At 58.6% G+C, this 13,241-nt stretch overlaps 3 protein-coding genes across 3 annotated transcripts; 2 read left to right on the top strand and 1 right to left on the bottom strand.

Moving 5' to 3' along the window:
- Window positions 1-300: 300 nt before the first annotated feature.
- Window positions 301-1,877, top strand: VOLCADRAFT_120538 (uncharacterized protein). The gene is made up of 4 exons (XM_002947856.1): window positions 301-453; window positions 535-573; window positions 651-720; window positions 796-1,877. Exons 1-4 carry the CDS (start codon window positions 350-352, stop codon window positions 838-840), a joined length of 258 nt encoding a protein of 85 aa, XP_002947902.1. The 5' UTR covers window positions 301-349; the 3' UTR covers window positions 841-1,877.
- A 33-nt stretch (window positions 1,878-1,910) lies between these two features.
- Window positions 1,911-8,551, bottom strand: VOLCADRAFT_79927 (uncharacterized protein; the record flags this gene model as incomplete). The annotated part of the gene is made up of 14 exons (XM_002948008.1): window positions 8,435-8,551; window positions 7,991-8,203; window positions 7,157-7,356; window positions 6,639-6,762; window positions 6,076-6,236; window positions 5,851-5,953; window positions 5,354-5,464; window positions 4,981-5,106; window positions 4,623-4,748; window positions 4,038-4,228; window positions 3,444-3,641; window positions 2,901-3,198; window positions 2,487-2,708; window positions 1,911-2,219 (listed from the first exon to the last, which is right to left on the bottom strand). The coding sequence occupies exons 1-14, from the start codon at window positions 8,468-8,470 to the stop codon at window positions 1,911-1,913; spliced, it is 2,418 nt and encodes an 805-aa protein (XP_002948054.1). The 5' UTR covers window positions 8,471-8,551.
- Window positions 8,552-9,912: 1,361 nt separating this feature from the next.
- Window positions 9,913-11,347, top strand: VOLCADRAFT_88280 (uncharacterized protein; the record flags this gene model as incomplete). Its single annotated transcript, XM_002947857.1, has 4 exons — window positions 9,913-10,004; window positions 10,094-10,193; window positions 10,380-10,625; window positions 11,231-11,347. 4 exons carry the CDS (start codon window positions 9,913-9,915, stop codon window positions 11,345-11,347), a joined length of 555 nt encoding a protein of 184 aa, XP_002947903.1.
- Window positions 11,348-13,241: the final 1,894 nt, after the last annotated feature.

The raw sequence follows: 13,241 nt of genomic DNA on the forward strand, positions 1-13,241 counted from the left end.
TACTTTGTGCCGTATTTCGAAGTCCAGAAGCTATGCGAGGAGCGGCGGGCAGGCAAAGCGCATGGCGGCACCTTATGACCCCTGGGCCATGCAAAGAAATGGGCGCCGAGCGCATGTGCGTTGGCCAAATATAACTGCAAACGTTGCTGTAAGTCTAAGCTATGGCATAAAGCTTACATTTGCATTTTCAGCATTTTCCCATGCAAGCACAGGTGCTGTATTTCGGTCGACAGCTCATGCGTTCCTCCCAAGGATTTATAAAAATATATATATCACCTCACACAAAATAGTCGACTGGATATCATACTTTGTGCCCAAGGCTTCTTCCTGCAAAAGACAAAACCAAATCATGGCAGCCGACGAGCCTTCCAGTGCGGAGCAACAGGCTGTGGCAGCGGCAGCGCTTACCATGGCAACAACAGAGCTAGAGTATCGTGTGCAACTTCTAAACAGGTGCGCAAGGGCGGCGCGCTCGCTTGAACATCTCCGGCAGCCGACGTAACGGATTTCACCCTAACAATTTTCTGCTTGCAGCATGGTGGGCACGTGCCATGAAAGATGCGTGGCACGACCGTAAGTTTTCTGCCACGGCGCAAGGACGTTTTCCGTTAAGCGACGGAAATGCCGACGGCTTTCGTCGTCCCCCGCAGTTACAAGGAGGGGACCCTAAGCGTTGGCGAAAACAGCTGCCTTGATCGGTGCTGTGCAAAGTATTGGCAGGTATGATTCTTCCATCTCTGGCCAGCCAGCACCCTGGTCTCTTCGTGCTGCTGACTTGCGTCCGTGCCCGCGCAGGTTGTCGCTATCGTCGGGCAGCTATTGGGGGCGCAGAACAAGTGAGCACCATCAACTATGAGGCCCATGATGAGCAGTGGGAAAAACACAACCTTTGTCCTCCTGTCCGCCGTGGGCGTGAAGCACACGGCGTATAGACGATTTCGCGTGTGGGTTGTATATACTGGTGCGGTGATGGCAGGGATTTTTGAATGGGTACTTTTTTCTAGGGCTAGACTGCATACGCGGGTTTTGTCGGCGGGGGCGGGGGATACATCCGCAGTGAGTTTGTAAATTGTTTTTCGCCGCGTGGTTTGGAGATATGTCGTTGTCTATGGTCGGGGATTTGTTTGTTCGTTCACAGTAATACTATGGTCATATCATGCGGTGAATCGGCGTTAAGGCGTTCTCGCGGCAAACGTAGCAGTAATGCTTTGCTCTTCTATCTGCAGTGAGATGCACATGGTTGTGTATATCTTCCTGTCTGAGTGGAGAGGATGCTGAACACCTGCATTGATGATATTTTCACATGTATCTTACAGTCAATATGAAAGGCATACGCTTGCTTTTGTAACGGGTCTTAGGCCAGCCAGTCTGTTGGGGTATAAGACCGATTATGCAAGCCTCGTCTCAAAACTTTTGGCCAGTCATGGTATCAAATTTCTATCTGTACATGGACAGAGACAGACTGTCCGCGGACGCTTGTTGCTTAAGTGCAGAAAAGTGCAAAGCGAGCGCGCGTACTAGCCCCCTTGCTGACCCCCCAGACCTCAAATTCTCCTACCCGCCACACCCCCTTCGGAAACGAAACCCACTAGAACCCTCGACAGTGCGTACTCCTCTGATGCGTCTCTACCTGATGCTTCAGTAAAAAAAATACAATCACACTCAGACTCCCTCTCTGTCAACGGCCCGCCGGTCCGCTCGTCGAGATATTTGCGCTTAATAAAGTCTCTTGACCACCTTTACTTCGTAATCAATCCCACATCCCGGTCCACTCCTACCCTAGCTATCCCAGCCTCCCGAACCACACAATAAACTCAGTTCCTCGTGGTCAACCTCAAGAGCTCTCCAATCCTGCTTAGCACACGCAAGCACCCTGGTCCCAGCGCTCTTCTCCGTCTCTACAACTCCCCTTACATCTTCTTCCAAGGGTCCTCCTCCGAAACCACCTCGGCGTCCACCGGCGTCGCCACCGGCCGCTGCGGTGCTGCTGCTGAGGCCGCCGCCGGGGTTGAGGCGGTTGTCGTGGCTGCCGCCGCGGCCGCCTGCGCCTGCTGTTGCTCCTCCACCTCTGACAGGATGTCGTACCCCAGTGCAATCTTCATGAGCGTGAAAACCTTAGAGGCGTAGTCCTTGGGGGAGTCCACCTGGAAGCCCGAGGTGATTAGAGACGTCTCGTACAGCAACTCCGCGAGGTCGCGAGCTCGATCCTCATCCTTCTCCTGTACGGGGGTACGACACGATTGTACGGCACAAGGACCACAGAGCAGCACCAGAGATGACAGGTGCAAAGCAAACGAAAGTACTTTTTTGCCATCCAACGTTAACACTCTTTAAACGCAAGCAAGAGGATTGCTGAAGGGGAAAGACAGCCGCTGCGGAACAGACCAAGTACGCGACTCCCCCGGGAGCGCTGCGATCCAGAAGCTGCAATGACCTGCATCTCAACCTTAAAAACCCCCACACCCCACACCGACCGACCGACCGACCTGCAGCAACGTCTTGATTCCGGAGATGATGTCGTGTTTGGGGTTGATCTCCATGATCTTGCGACCCCGCATGTACTCCATGGCGCGTGCATCCCCCATCGCCTGGCTGCGCATGATGCGCTCCATATTGGCGGACCAGCCGAACTTGGACGTCACCAGCGCGCAGGGGGAGTCCAGCAGCCGGGTGGACACCGTCACCTTCTCCACGCGCTCACCCAGGGCCTGAGCGGGTCAGGTCAGGTCAGGTTCGATCGGGGATCGTGTCGGAGGAGGCGGGAGGGCGGGATACTGAGGGGCGGATAGGAAGGGCGGACACGGACCCGACCAGGCTGAGCGGGGCCCGGTGTGACGTCGCGCGGCTATTTGGCGACTGTGCAGCAGTGCAGCATACGGGGGCTCCTTTCTTTACCGCACCTTCTTGAGGAACTCCACGACAGGCTGCATGTCCTTCGCGGCCGCTTCCGCCGCCGCCTTCTCCTCCTCACCCTCCTCGTCCAACGTAACGCCCTCCTTGCTGACGTCCACCAGGTCGTACGGCGTGTCCTTGTCGCCGTACTTGGCCAGGTTGGTGACGCAGGCCTCGTCAATTGGCTCCGTCAGGTAGAGCACCTCAATGCCCCTGGCCACCAGGGCCTCCACGAACGGCGCCGCACGGGCCGCCTGAACGCTGTCCGCGGCCATGTAGTAGATGGACTTCTGCTTTGGCTTCATCCTGAGGCGAGGTGGGGTGGGATGGGATGGGGAACAGGCGGCGGGGCGGGTTTCGTGAGGCCAGACAACCAAGGCCCCCTCAGGCCAACCAACCTTCCTTCATCACGATCATCGCAGATCTCACACCCCGGTTCGAACCCCGTTCCCCTTACCTACTTCCAACGCTCCGCCCTCACACCGCACCGCCCATTTCCCCCCACCCCCGGCCCCCTTCCCTACCCCCCACCACCCCCCACAGACAGTCACCTGCTGATGTACTCGTCCAGCGAAGTGGGGTTCTCCTCCGACTGGGAGGAGTGGAACCTCAGCAGCTTGGACAGCTTCTCCCGGTTCTCAGTGTCCTCCACCACACCGTACTTGATGTTGCGGCCGAACGCCTCCCAGAATGTCTTGTAGTCCTCGCCGCCCTCCTTGGCGGCCAGCTCCTCCATCATTTCAATGGACCTGTCCGATAGTGGGAGGCAGGTGAGGCACCGGGGGATGGAGGGGACAGGGGTGGGAAGGCGAGTGTTACCGAGTGCGGGAGCCGGCCAGGCGACCTGCTGGGGAAACCCAAATCCCCACAAACCACATGCGAATGGTCAGGCACGGCGGTACGTCCAAAGCCGTTCCAAACCCAAGGTCCCGACCCACACCGGGCCAGAGCCCCACCAGCTGCTCCCACACAGCACAGCCTGTGTCCACACCTCCCTCTCTCTCGGCACAGGTAGCCCTCCACCATCCTCTCTCCCACACATGCAAACAAACAGACAGACGCAACACACCAAGCATACAGACGCACAACTACAGACTCGCACAGCTAGACGCGATGGCTCCTTCCTCCCCCCCCCACCATCTCACCTGCGCACCAGCTGCTTCCTGATGACACGCACAATCCGCGACTCCTGCAAGATCTCGCGGCTGACGTTGAGCGGCAGATCTGAGGAGTCCACCACGCCCTTCACGAACGACAGGTATCGCGGCATGAGGTCCTCGTCGAACTCGTCGCTGATGAAGACGCGCTTTACGTACAGCTTGATGGACTTGGAGCGCTGTGAAAAGCGGGGGCGTGTGTGTGTGTGTGTGTGGAAGGGGACGGGGTGGAGGGGGGAATGGATAGGAAGGGGCGGCTAGCGGGTCAGGAAAAGGGCAAGGGAGGACAGCAGGCAGGATAGGTACCAGGGTCCACCCTGTGTCTGAGGTGTCTGAGGGGGGGGAGGGAGGGAGGGGAGTCAGGGGTTAAGACAGCAAGAGGAGCGCAATCCCAACAAGACTCTTCCGCAAGGCCGCAAAGGCATATCACCTCACAACGCTGCACCCACCTGGCCGTTTCTAAAACGCGTCTCAGAGCCTCTCCTTCCCCAACGGCCCACCTACACCCCACCACCAACAAGTCATCCCAACAGCGCAATCGGCGCTACCTCCCCCTCCCCCCTCCCTCCCTACCTGCATCATGTTCTGCTGCTCGAACGGCGCCATACCCGGCAGGTAGAGGATGGCGGAGAACTCGAAGGTCCCCTCCACGTTGAAGTGCACGTGGGCCAGCGGGTCCAGGAACTCACCGAATGTGGCCTGAGGGCGAAGTTGGGGTGAGGGGTGAGGGGTGAGGGAAATAGCTCAGGGAAGGGAGGCCATCTCAGGACCCCAGGCGCTGGCGGGAGTGCACATCGGGGCCCACACGGCTTGTTATTACGTGATTGGTTATTCCAGCGGGGGGGGGGAAGGGGGCAAAGAGACTGATTGCTCCGCCTCGCCCCTCTTCCCCCCCACCCAACCCCCACCCCCTTGCGCCCATATTCATCACCTTGAAGAAGTCGTTGTAGGCGGTCTCAGACACGTCCTTGGGGCTGCGGGTCCAGATGGGCTTGTTCTCGTTCTCCAGCCGCCAGTCCCAAACCTCCTCGTACTCGGTCTTCATGACCGGCTCCACCTGGCACCACCAGGACCAGGAACAACATCAGCAGCATGAAGGTCACCACCACACACGTGTGTCAAGGGAATGCATCCATGCATGTGTAGTGGGGGGCCCCACGGGGGGGGCCTGTGACAGTGAACACGCGATGAAGGAGAGGTGCATCACCTGGGTACGTCCTCTGGAGGGAGAGGGAGTGAGGAAGGGAGGTCGCAACCCCATCAGCGCACTATAACCCCCGCACTCCCACTCCCACTCCCCTCACCGGGCTGCTGGGCTCCCCCTTCTCCGCGGCCTTCTTATCCGCCGCCTCCTGCTTCCTGCGAGTGCCCTCCGGGTCCACCACCTTGCGGGGCTCCTTCTTGGGGCTGTACACCTACGGGGAAAGGGCGGGGAGTTCGTAAGTAAGGAAGGAGGAGTCCAATGCCAATGTCGGCTAAAGCCTGGCAGCCGTAGGCGGGAGTCTAGGTCACGGAACAACGGCCGAAGTGGCGGGGGGGGGGGAGAGAAGGCAGAGTGCGGGTGAGGGTGAGGGGGAACGTCGGGAAGGGGGATGTCCAAGTGCCTCTAAAACGGTAACGACCAGTAACGGTAACACACAGGTCGCAACACGCGTTCCGACCCCCGCCTGAAGCCCAGCCCCTCCCCTCCCGGCCCCTCTCATACACCAGACGACACACGCATACACACACGCCCCACCTGCACCCATAACCCCCCCGTCTCATACCCCCCGCTGCTGCACCCACCCACCCACCCACCCACCTTGATGGGGAAGGCGATGAACTGCGAGTACTGCTTGATGAGGCGGGTGATGCGGACAGGGTCAGCCATCTCCGCAGCGTCCTCCTTCAGATGCAGGGTAATCCTTCAGGGGCGAAGGAGCAGGGCGGGAGGGGCGAGGTGCTGAGAGGGACAGAGGGACAGAAAGCCTGGCAGCCCCACTGAACACGGCGCCCAGCCCCCCCTAACCCCCACCCACCCACCCACCTCGTGCCCCGCACCAGGTCCGCGACGGTGTCCTCCTTGAGGGTGTACTGGTGGCTCCCCGCCACCGCCTCCCACACCCACTGCCGGGGCTCCTCGGGGCTCCGCGACTGCACCCGCACCCGGTCGGCCACCAGGAAGGCCGAGTAGAAGCCGACTCCGAACTGGGGGCAGGCCGGGGGGGGAAGACGAACCACGATACGAGTGAAGCCGGGGGGGGATGGTGCAAGGAAATCAGAAATGAGCTGCCCCGGCGTCCACAGTCAGTCAGGGAAGGGGGGAGTGGGAAGGGGGAGTACGCTGGAGTGTGGCTCTGTTCACCCCAGTGGTTGGACCTGGCCGCCATATCGCCCCCCACTCGGAGCGCCCTCCTCAGGGGGCCGTCACAACATCACCCAGCGACAAACAGCCCCTCAGCTCTCACTTCGATAACAACCCCTGCAGCAGTACCACCGCCATCATTAGCAGCAGAGGGTAAACCTTCCTTCTAAGTCCCCTAAATCCCCTTACCTGCACACCAATCCCCCCCCACATACATACTTACACACACACAATCCCCCACCCACCTGACCGATGAGGTTGGAGTCCCCCTTGGATGCCATGGCCTCCATGAACTTGCGGGTTCCGGAGCGGGCGATGGTGCCCAGGTTGGACAGCAGCTGCTCGCGGGTCATACCAATACCCGAGTCCCTGACAGACAGACAGACAGACAGACAGAGGGAAGAGAGGGCAAGACAGGGGAAAGCTTGTTGAACCTCGGCTGACCCATACACCGCACCCACAGCGCCTGACCAAGTCCACCATAGACAGGCAGGGAGGCAACACAACTCCGCCCAGGACCCTGGCCAAGCCTCAAACCCAATCCACACCCTTTACATAATCCCCTCTGTCGTACTATAACCTCTACTCCAGCAACCCCAACCGCCCCTTCTCCCCCCTTCCGATGCTAACTATCCCTCCTCCCCCGCGTAAAAGCCCGTTACTGAACCTCAAATATCCAAGTCACTTCCCTCTCACTTCCCTCCTCCTTTTACCCCTCTATCTACCCCCTCTCCCCACCCACAAGCGCATATACGACACTCACTCGATGGTGAGTGTCCCCTTGTCCTTGTCGGCGCTGATCCGGATCTCCAGCTCCTCCCGCCCCGCCAGCACGGAGGGGTCCGTCACGGACAGGAAGCGGGCCTTATCCAGCGCGTCTGAGGCGTTGGAGACCAGCTCCCGGAGGAATACCTCGCGGTTGCTGTACAGCGAGTTGACGATGATGTCCATCAGCCGGTCAACCTGGCGCGAGGGAGGAGCGGGGTGGGGTGAGCGGGGGTACGGGCCAGGGGGAAGAGGGGGGGACGGGGGGTCCTGAGCGGAGGTGACGTGGAGAGGGCGGGGGGGGGTTTAAGAGGGGAGGGGGGAGGTGAAAGGGAAATGTACACAAGGGCGGCGGACGGCGGGCAGGCGAGGGACTCCCTGCTCAGATAGCTACCATAATTTTGGCCTTCTATAAAACCTTACTTACTATTACATGAATGAATGGGAATGGTAGGAATGGCCCAGAAGGGAGTTCACGTGTAGCGGGAATCCGGCTCTCGGCACTTGGGCAATGTCGGCTGTCCTACGGTCTCCCCACCACCACCACCACCACCACCACTACCGCTACCACTACCACAAGACTTAGATCACGCCGCGAGACCACAGAACCAACCAACCAACCAAATTCATGGCCATCGTAACCACCCAAGGCCATGGTTGCTCCAGGGGACGTGTCACTGAGCTAAGTGCCCACTCATCCACGCACCCGCCCACCCCCTCCGCAGTCAATCTCAGCTCCACATAGATTACTACCCTGGTCCGCCTGTTCAACCACCCATCACAACAAGAAAGATGAGGGCACAGGGCGCTAGAGGCGCACTGGTGCACCCACCTCGGCCTGGTAGGTGAACGTCTCCTCAGTCGGGGGGGGAGCAGCCTCCGTGGCGGCGGCGCGCAGCAGCGACGGCGCGAGCTGGGGACGGCCGGGGAGCGGTCCCGCGCGCAGCGGCGCCCCCGGCGCTGAGGAGAAGGCCCCCATCAGCGCTGCGGAGAGGCTGCGGTGCTGGAGCGCCGGGGCGGCGCGGGCGGCGCCGCTGGCACGCACCTGAAAGGCAGCGGGCGTGAGGAACGACACGGGCCGCAGACAGCCAAGGTGTGAACCCCGGAGCTGCATCATCACCTGTAGGCCAATAGAATGAGGAGATAGGGCAGCAGTGGCAGGAGGCACGCGCGTTCTCAACCGCGCCCGGGCATGTCGCCGCGAGCACGCGCGCCGGGCCGGCTGACAGCGTAAACCTCCATGTTGCTCATGCAAATACTAGAGCCGCACGCTCACCTGGCCCAGACGAGAAGAAAATCCGCGCAGCAGCATTGTCGTCGGGTGAAAGCGACTGCCGAGCCGCCGAAAGATCAAGCTGTCAAGTTTGTAAGAAGCAACCGAGAAACCTTCAAACCCAACAGCGTGTTATTAGAGACGCAGACAACACATATTGACGGCTGTGTAGGTTACAAAATGTCGGGAAATTTCCAGACGTACGACAACCACAAAAATGCTTCACGATGCCTCACGACGCACTAATAGTTTCTGTGCCACACAGTTAAGTTGGATGAAAATTTGCAAGTATGGTGTATTTAAAGAACCGTAATTCATTGACTTCTGAGGAGCGACGCGTTCGCGCCTTACGGTGCTGCCAGACCACGACGAAGAAGATGTCCACGTATCGAAATCATATACGAAACCCATTTTTAGACGTTAATGGTAGACCTGTTGTTTCCCAAGTAGGAGAAGCAGCAATTGGGTCCCAGTAGCCGCGGCAACTGCGCCGCCACATTTCGACATCTCTACAAGCTAGAGACTGCAATGCATTTACCGTAAGGAACTCTAGGTCACAGTCTACTGTTCGGTAGGTGGACATAAAGGAGAAAGCAATAACCACAGTGCTTAACTAGGGCTGCATTGGGAACCCAGCCGTGCGCCAATTGCCAAGTCGAGCTCCGCGCCAGCAAGGGCCGGTTACTTAAACTCTATGCAAACAATCCTTTTGTTCAGCCTCATTGTTACGAATTTTAGGGCAGCCCGCAGCAACCCGTCTTCAGAGGACCGTCAATTGGCCATCGTGCATATTAGTGAGCTGGCTGACAGGTGGGCCCCCAGAAATATGGTGTCCCCCAAACCTAACCTCTGACATCCCCCCAGTCACATCTATCTCAGGAGCACTGTTTAGGATAAGCACTTGCGATCTCCGGTGCATACACAATACCGGCATACCCGCCAGGCAGGATTTGCTCTACCCTTGAGTTTCCCCTCACCAGTAGAGGTGAACTTAGGAGGGAGCTCCGTTGGCTGTAGGTGTCGGATGAGACAAACCCGGATTAGCGGGTACGTGGGGTGCCAAAGCCCACAGTGTGTTGCAAAGAAAAGTGACCTCTAGCACGTCTTATCGTTCACAAATTCAGGCTAAAATTATGACGCTTAGGGTCTATCCGGTGTACCATCAGGATGTTCGATTACGATGCACTGAAACCAGTTGGTTATCACGTTATAAAATGTCACAATTGACTCATAAGCAATGCGGGTGTAAGCTTTTGTTTAGGGAGGGTATGCAACCTGTTAGGTAGCTATACTATAGCTTGGACCTTGAGTAGCGTATGGGATACATTTGAAGTTATCAGACACACATCATGGCACCTTCGTTACCACCAGCCAGCCGAATGGTTCAGACTGTTGTAAATCAACAGCACAAGGTCGCGACGTTTTTTCGAGCGAAGCCACGTATTATTTTGGGTTCAAGTTCGTTCGCGCGAAGGCAAATCATGGACCAGCTTGCTGCAGAGCATGGTTTTTCATACGAGATAAAGACAGCGGACATCAACGAGAAGGCTATTCGCGATCCGAGCCCGGACAAGTAAGGGCGGGCTACGCGCCCAAGGCCGTGTGTTGTAAGTCCGGGCATGTGGACACCCCCTGCACCAAAACGCCGGCTTTGCGGCGCAGGCTGGTGCGTCTCCTTGCAAGGGCAAAGAAAGATGCCATTATTGAAAAGATGAAGGCCGCCGGCGATGAAATGCGAGGCATCCTTATTACGTGCGACCAGGTGCGCGCCAACTCCATAGACCGCGTATCTGCATCCTGTCTTTCGTTGACCCAGCTTCAACGAATGCGTCGTACATCTATAGATCCCCATGCTGTTATCATCCTCCCTTAACCCCGTGCCCTCCCTCCTATCCGTCCTTCCATCCAACCTCGCCCACCTCCCTCCTTCCTCCCTCCTCAACCTCAGGTTGTTGTTCACGAGGATCGCATCCTGGAGAAGCCCGGCTCTGTGGATGAGGTACACGAGTACATTGAGGGCTACGGCCGCAGCCCCGCCTCCACTGTGGGTGCGGTGCTGGCCACCGACCTGGCCTCTGGGCGGCAGGCCGAGGACGTGGAGAGGGCCTTTGTGCACTTTAGGCCCATACCGGCAGATGTGCGGCAGGCGCTGATTGCGGAGGGCACCGTGTTCTATTGCGCGGGGGGCCTCATGGTGCGCGGGGCCCCCGGGTTTGGGTTTGGAGGCTGTTGGGGGGCCGGGATTGTATGAAGCAAGAAACAGCGTACCAACTGCCGACACGTCCCAGGGTTTCGGAGCGGGAGTTCGGGTGGATGAATGAGGGGTTAGCTAGGTGCGGATGGGGGAAGCTTGCGCGTGGGTTAAGTGTGTTGCTACGGACGTGTTGAAAGGATGTGGGCGGAGGGTGGGGAAAGGGGGACGAGAGAAGGGGGTCTGTGGGAGTGTGGGGGGGACGCGGAAAGAGTGGACATTGCGGTGTATGATGTCGCAGCAATCAGTCAGGGAACACGTTGACATTGCGGGAAAGGAAGGAAAGCGGTTAAATTGAGTGGGATGAAGTTGCGGGGGCAGTATGCGTGACGCAGTGGAGGTAGGGTCAGCTAGTCCGGAGGGACTCGTTGGTTGACCCGTTAAATTGGTCGTCGGAGACGTCGCCATGATGTCATCCCCCCCTCTAGCGATGCACAGGCATGACCGGCCCTATTGGCGTCGCTTCCGCTTCCGCTTCCTTCCCATCCCTAAAATCCCCGCAACTGTCTGCCGCCTCTGGCCCCCTTCCCCCCTCGCTCCTTGCCAAGATCGAGCACCCGTTGGTTGAGGCCCACGTGGAGCGAATGGACGGCAGCATCTGCAGCGTCATGGGGCTGCCCAGGCACCTGGTGCTCAGACTGATGATGCAGGCGGCAGGAGTGTGAGAGGGAGGAGGGCGGGGAGGAAGGGCGGAGAATATCCGCGGGGCCTTTCTGAGGAGAGGACCTCTAGGGCTCCGGGGCCCCGGTGGGGATTGTCGGGTCGGGCCGGGTCGGGTCGGGTCGGGTCGGGGAGAGGGGGAACAGGCGCGACCGCTATCTGCTCTTCACCGAGCATTCATTGACTCACCCATCGCCCTGCATTCGTTGCATTACCACCACCTCATTCGCAGAACAGGACGGGACGGGAGGGTACCGCGATGTGTACCTGTGTGCAGCCTGAGCCTATGTGTGTGCGTGTATGTGCATGCGAGCCACCCCCCGGCGGCGGGAAGCGACTGACCCTCCTCCGCGCCTCCCACGGTGCCCTGGGGCAACGAAAGAGGTGGTCGTTGGTGTTGTGATGGTGATCGTCACAGTGGTGGCGGACTTGCTGCTGCGGCCGGGGGGGGGTTGGCTGTGTGCTTGACACGGTGATCGGTTCGAGGCCCCGTCGCCCACCGGCGCTGAGAGGGGGCAGATGCATTTCATGTTGCGTGCATGCAAGTATGTGTACATGCAAGTATGTTGGTATGTTGGCATGCAGGATGGTGTGTGGAGGTCGCTTTCCCCGGGGGCCGCCTTGGGTGGTGGGTGCGCTTGGGGTTTACCTCATCGGATGCCCTTTACCCCTTCCCCACCTTTCTTATCCCCACCCACTCCCTCCGGCCCTCCACACACACCAGCAGGACGGAGAGGGGGAGGGGAAGGGAGGGGAGGGGAGGGGCAGCAGAACGTTGCCAAGCAGGAGAACTTCTTTTGCATGCGTGGTTTAAGAGAGTGGGTTACGGTAGGGTAGGGTAGGAGTAGGAGTAGGAGGTGCGAACAAGAGAAGAATAAGAGAGTAACTTAACAGATTTGTCCACGGGAGGGAACCCCAAAGAGCTAACGGGGCGTGGTTTTCCCCGGGCGGTGGGGGTGGGGGTGCGCGAAGAGTACGGTCATTGCGATGGCCGTGGCTTGAAGTCTAAGGCCGCTTGCAGCCCCAGGTATTCGTAGTAGTAGTTGCAGTTGTTGTCGACGTCATTGTTGCGCTTGTTTCACTATTACCAGTCCACGCCTCGGTGCGTGTGTGCTAAGTGACTTTTTCAATTTTAGTCGGCAGGGGGTCTCCAAGGGGAGGGATGCGAGGAGAGGAGAGGAGAGGGACGCGGAGGGCGGTATGTGTTCACGACACAGATATTTCGTTGTTGTTGTGGAGGGTGGTGTTGTGAGCTCAAAACGCGGTAGTGCTGCTGTTAGGGTTGGTGAAAGTAGGGGGAGAGGCGAGTGAAGATGATTAACAAGACCGGTACACGAAGCCGAGGAGGAGGTTGCTGTGTCACATTTCGTAATTAACGGTGTATCATCGAGGGTGCTTCTCCCGGGGCGCCTCCCCTTCACGTTGCCGAGCCGCGCTACGTCATGTCCTATCCGAGGTCGTCTTACCTCTACTGCAAACGGCAAACGGATGTGGGGGCCGGGGGGGGGTTCCGCCCTCTGTTCGTGTGTGTGTGTCTGTCTGTGTGTATATCATATCCGCACAGCCTGTGAGGTGCATTTGCGGTATCCGAGCCCTTTGGAGGGGGATTACAGCCGTGTATGTATGTGTGTGTACGCTTTGAACGGCGCGAAGGGAATGACGATGAGGAGTGCAGCGTGTGCGTAGCTGTGTGTGTGTGTGTGTGTGTGCAGTTGCAGAAGGAAGGAAGATTTCACCGCAAAGTCCTTTTGGTTTGGATCGCACGTGCGGCTGTGCCCTTGGAGGACGTGCCGAGGGGGAGGAAACCCTAAAACCCTAAAGGGCCAATTTAATTACTTTTATACCGTTTAGGTAGGACCGCGTGTTTCCTGCGTACGGTAGCACTAGGGACTTTTGTGT

Source organism: Volvox carteri (assembly GCF_000143455.1).
Source record: "Volvox carteri f. nagariensis unplaced genomic scaffold VOLCAscaffold_8, whole genome shotgun sequence".
NCBI classification, from domain to species: Eukaryota; Viridiplantae; Chlorophyta; class Chlorophyceae; order Chlamydomonadales; family Volvocaceae; genus Volvox; species Volvox carteri.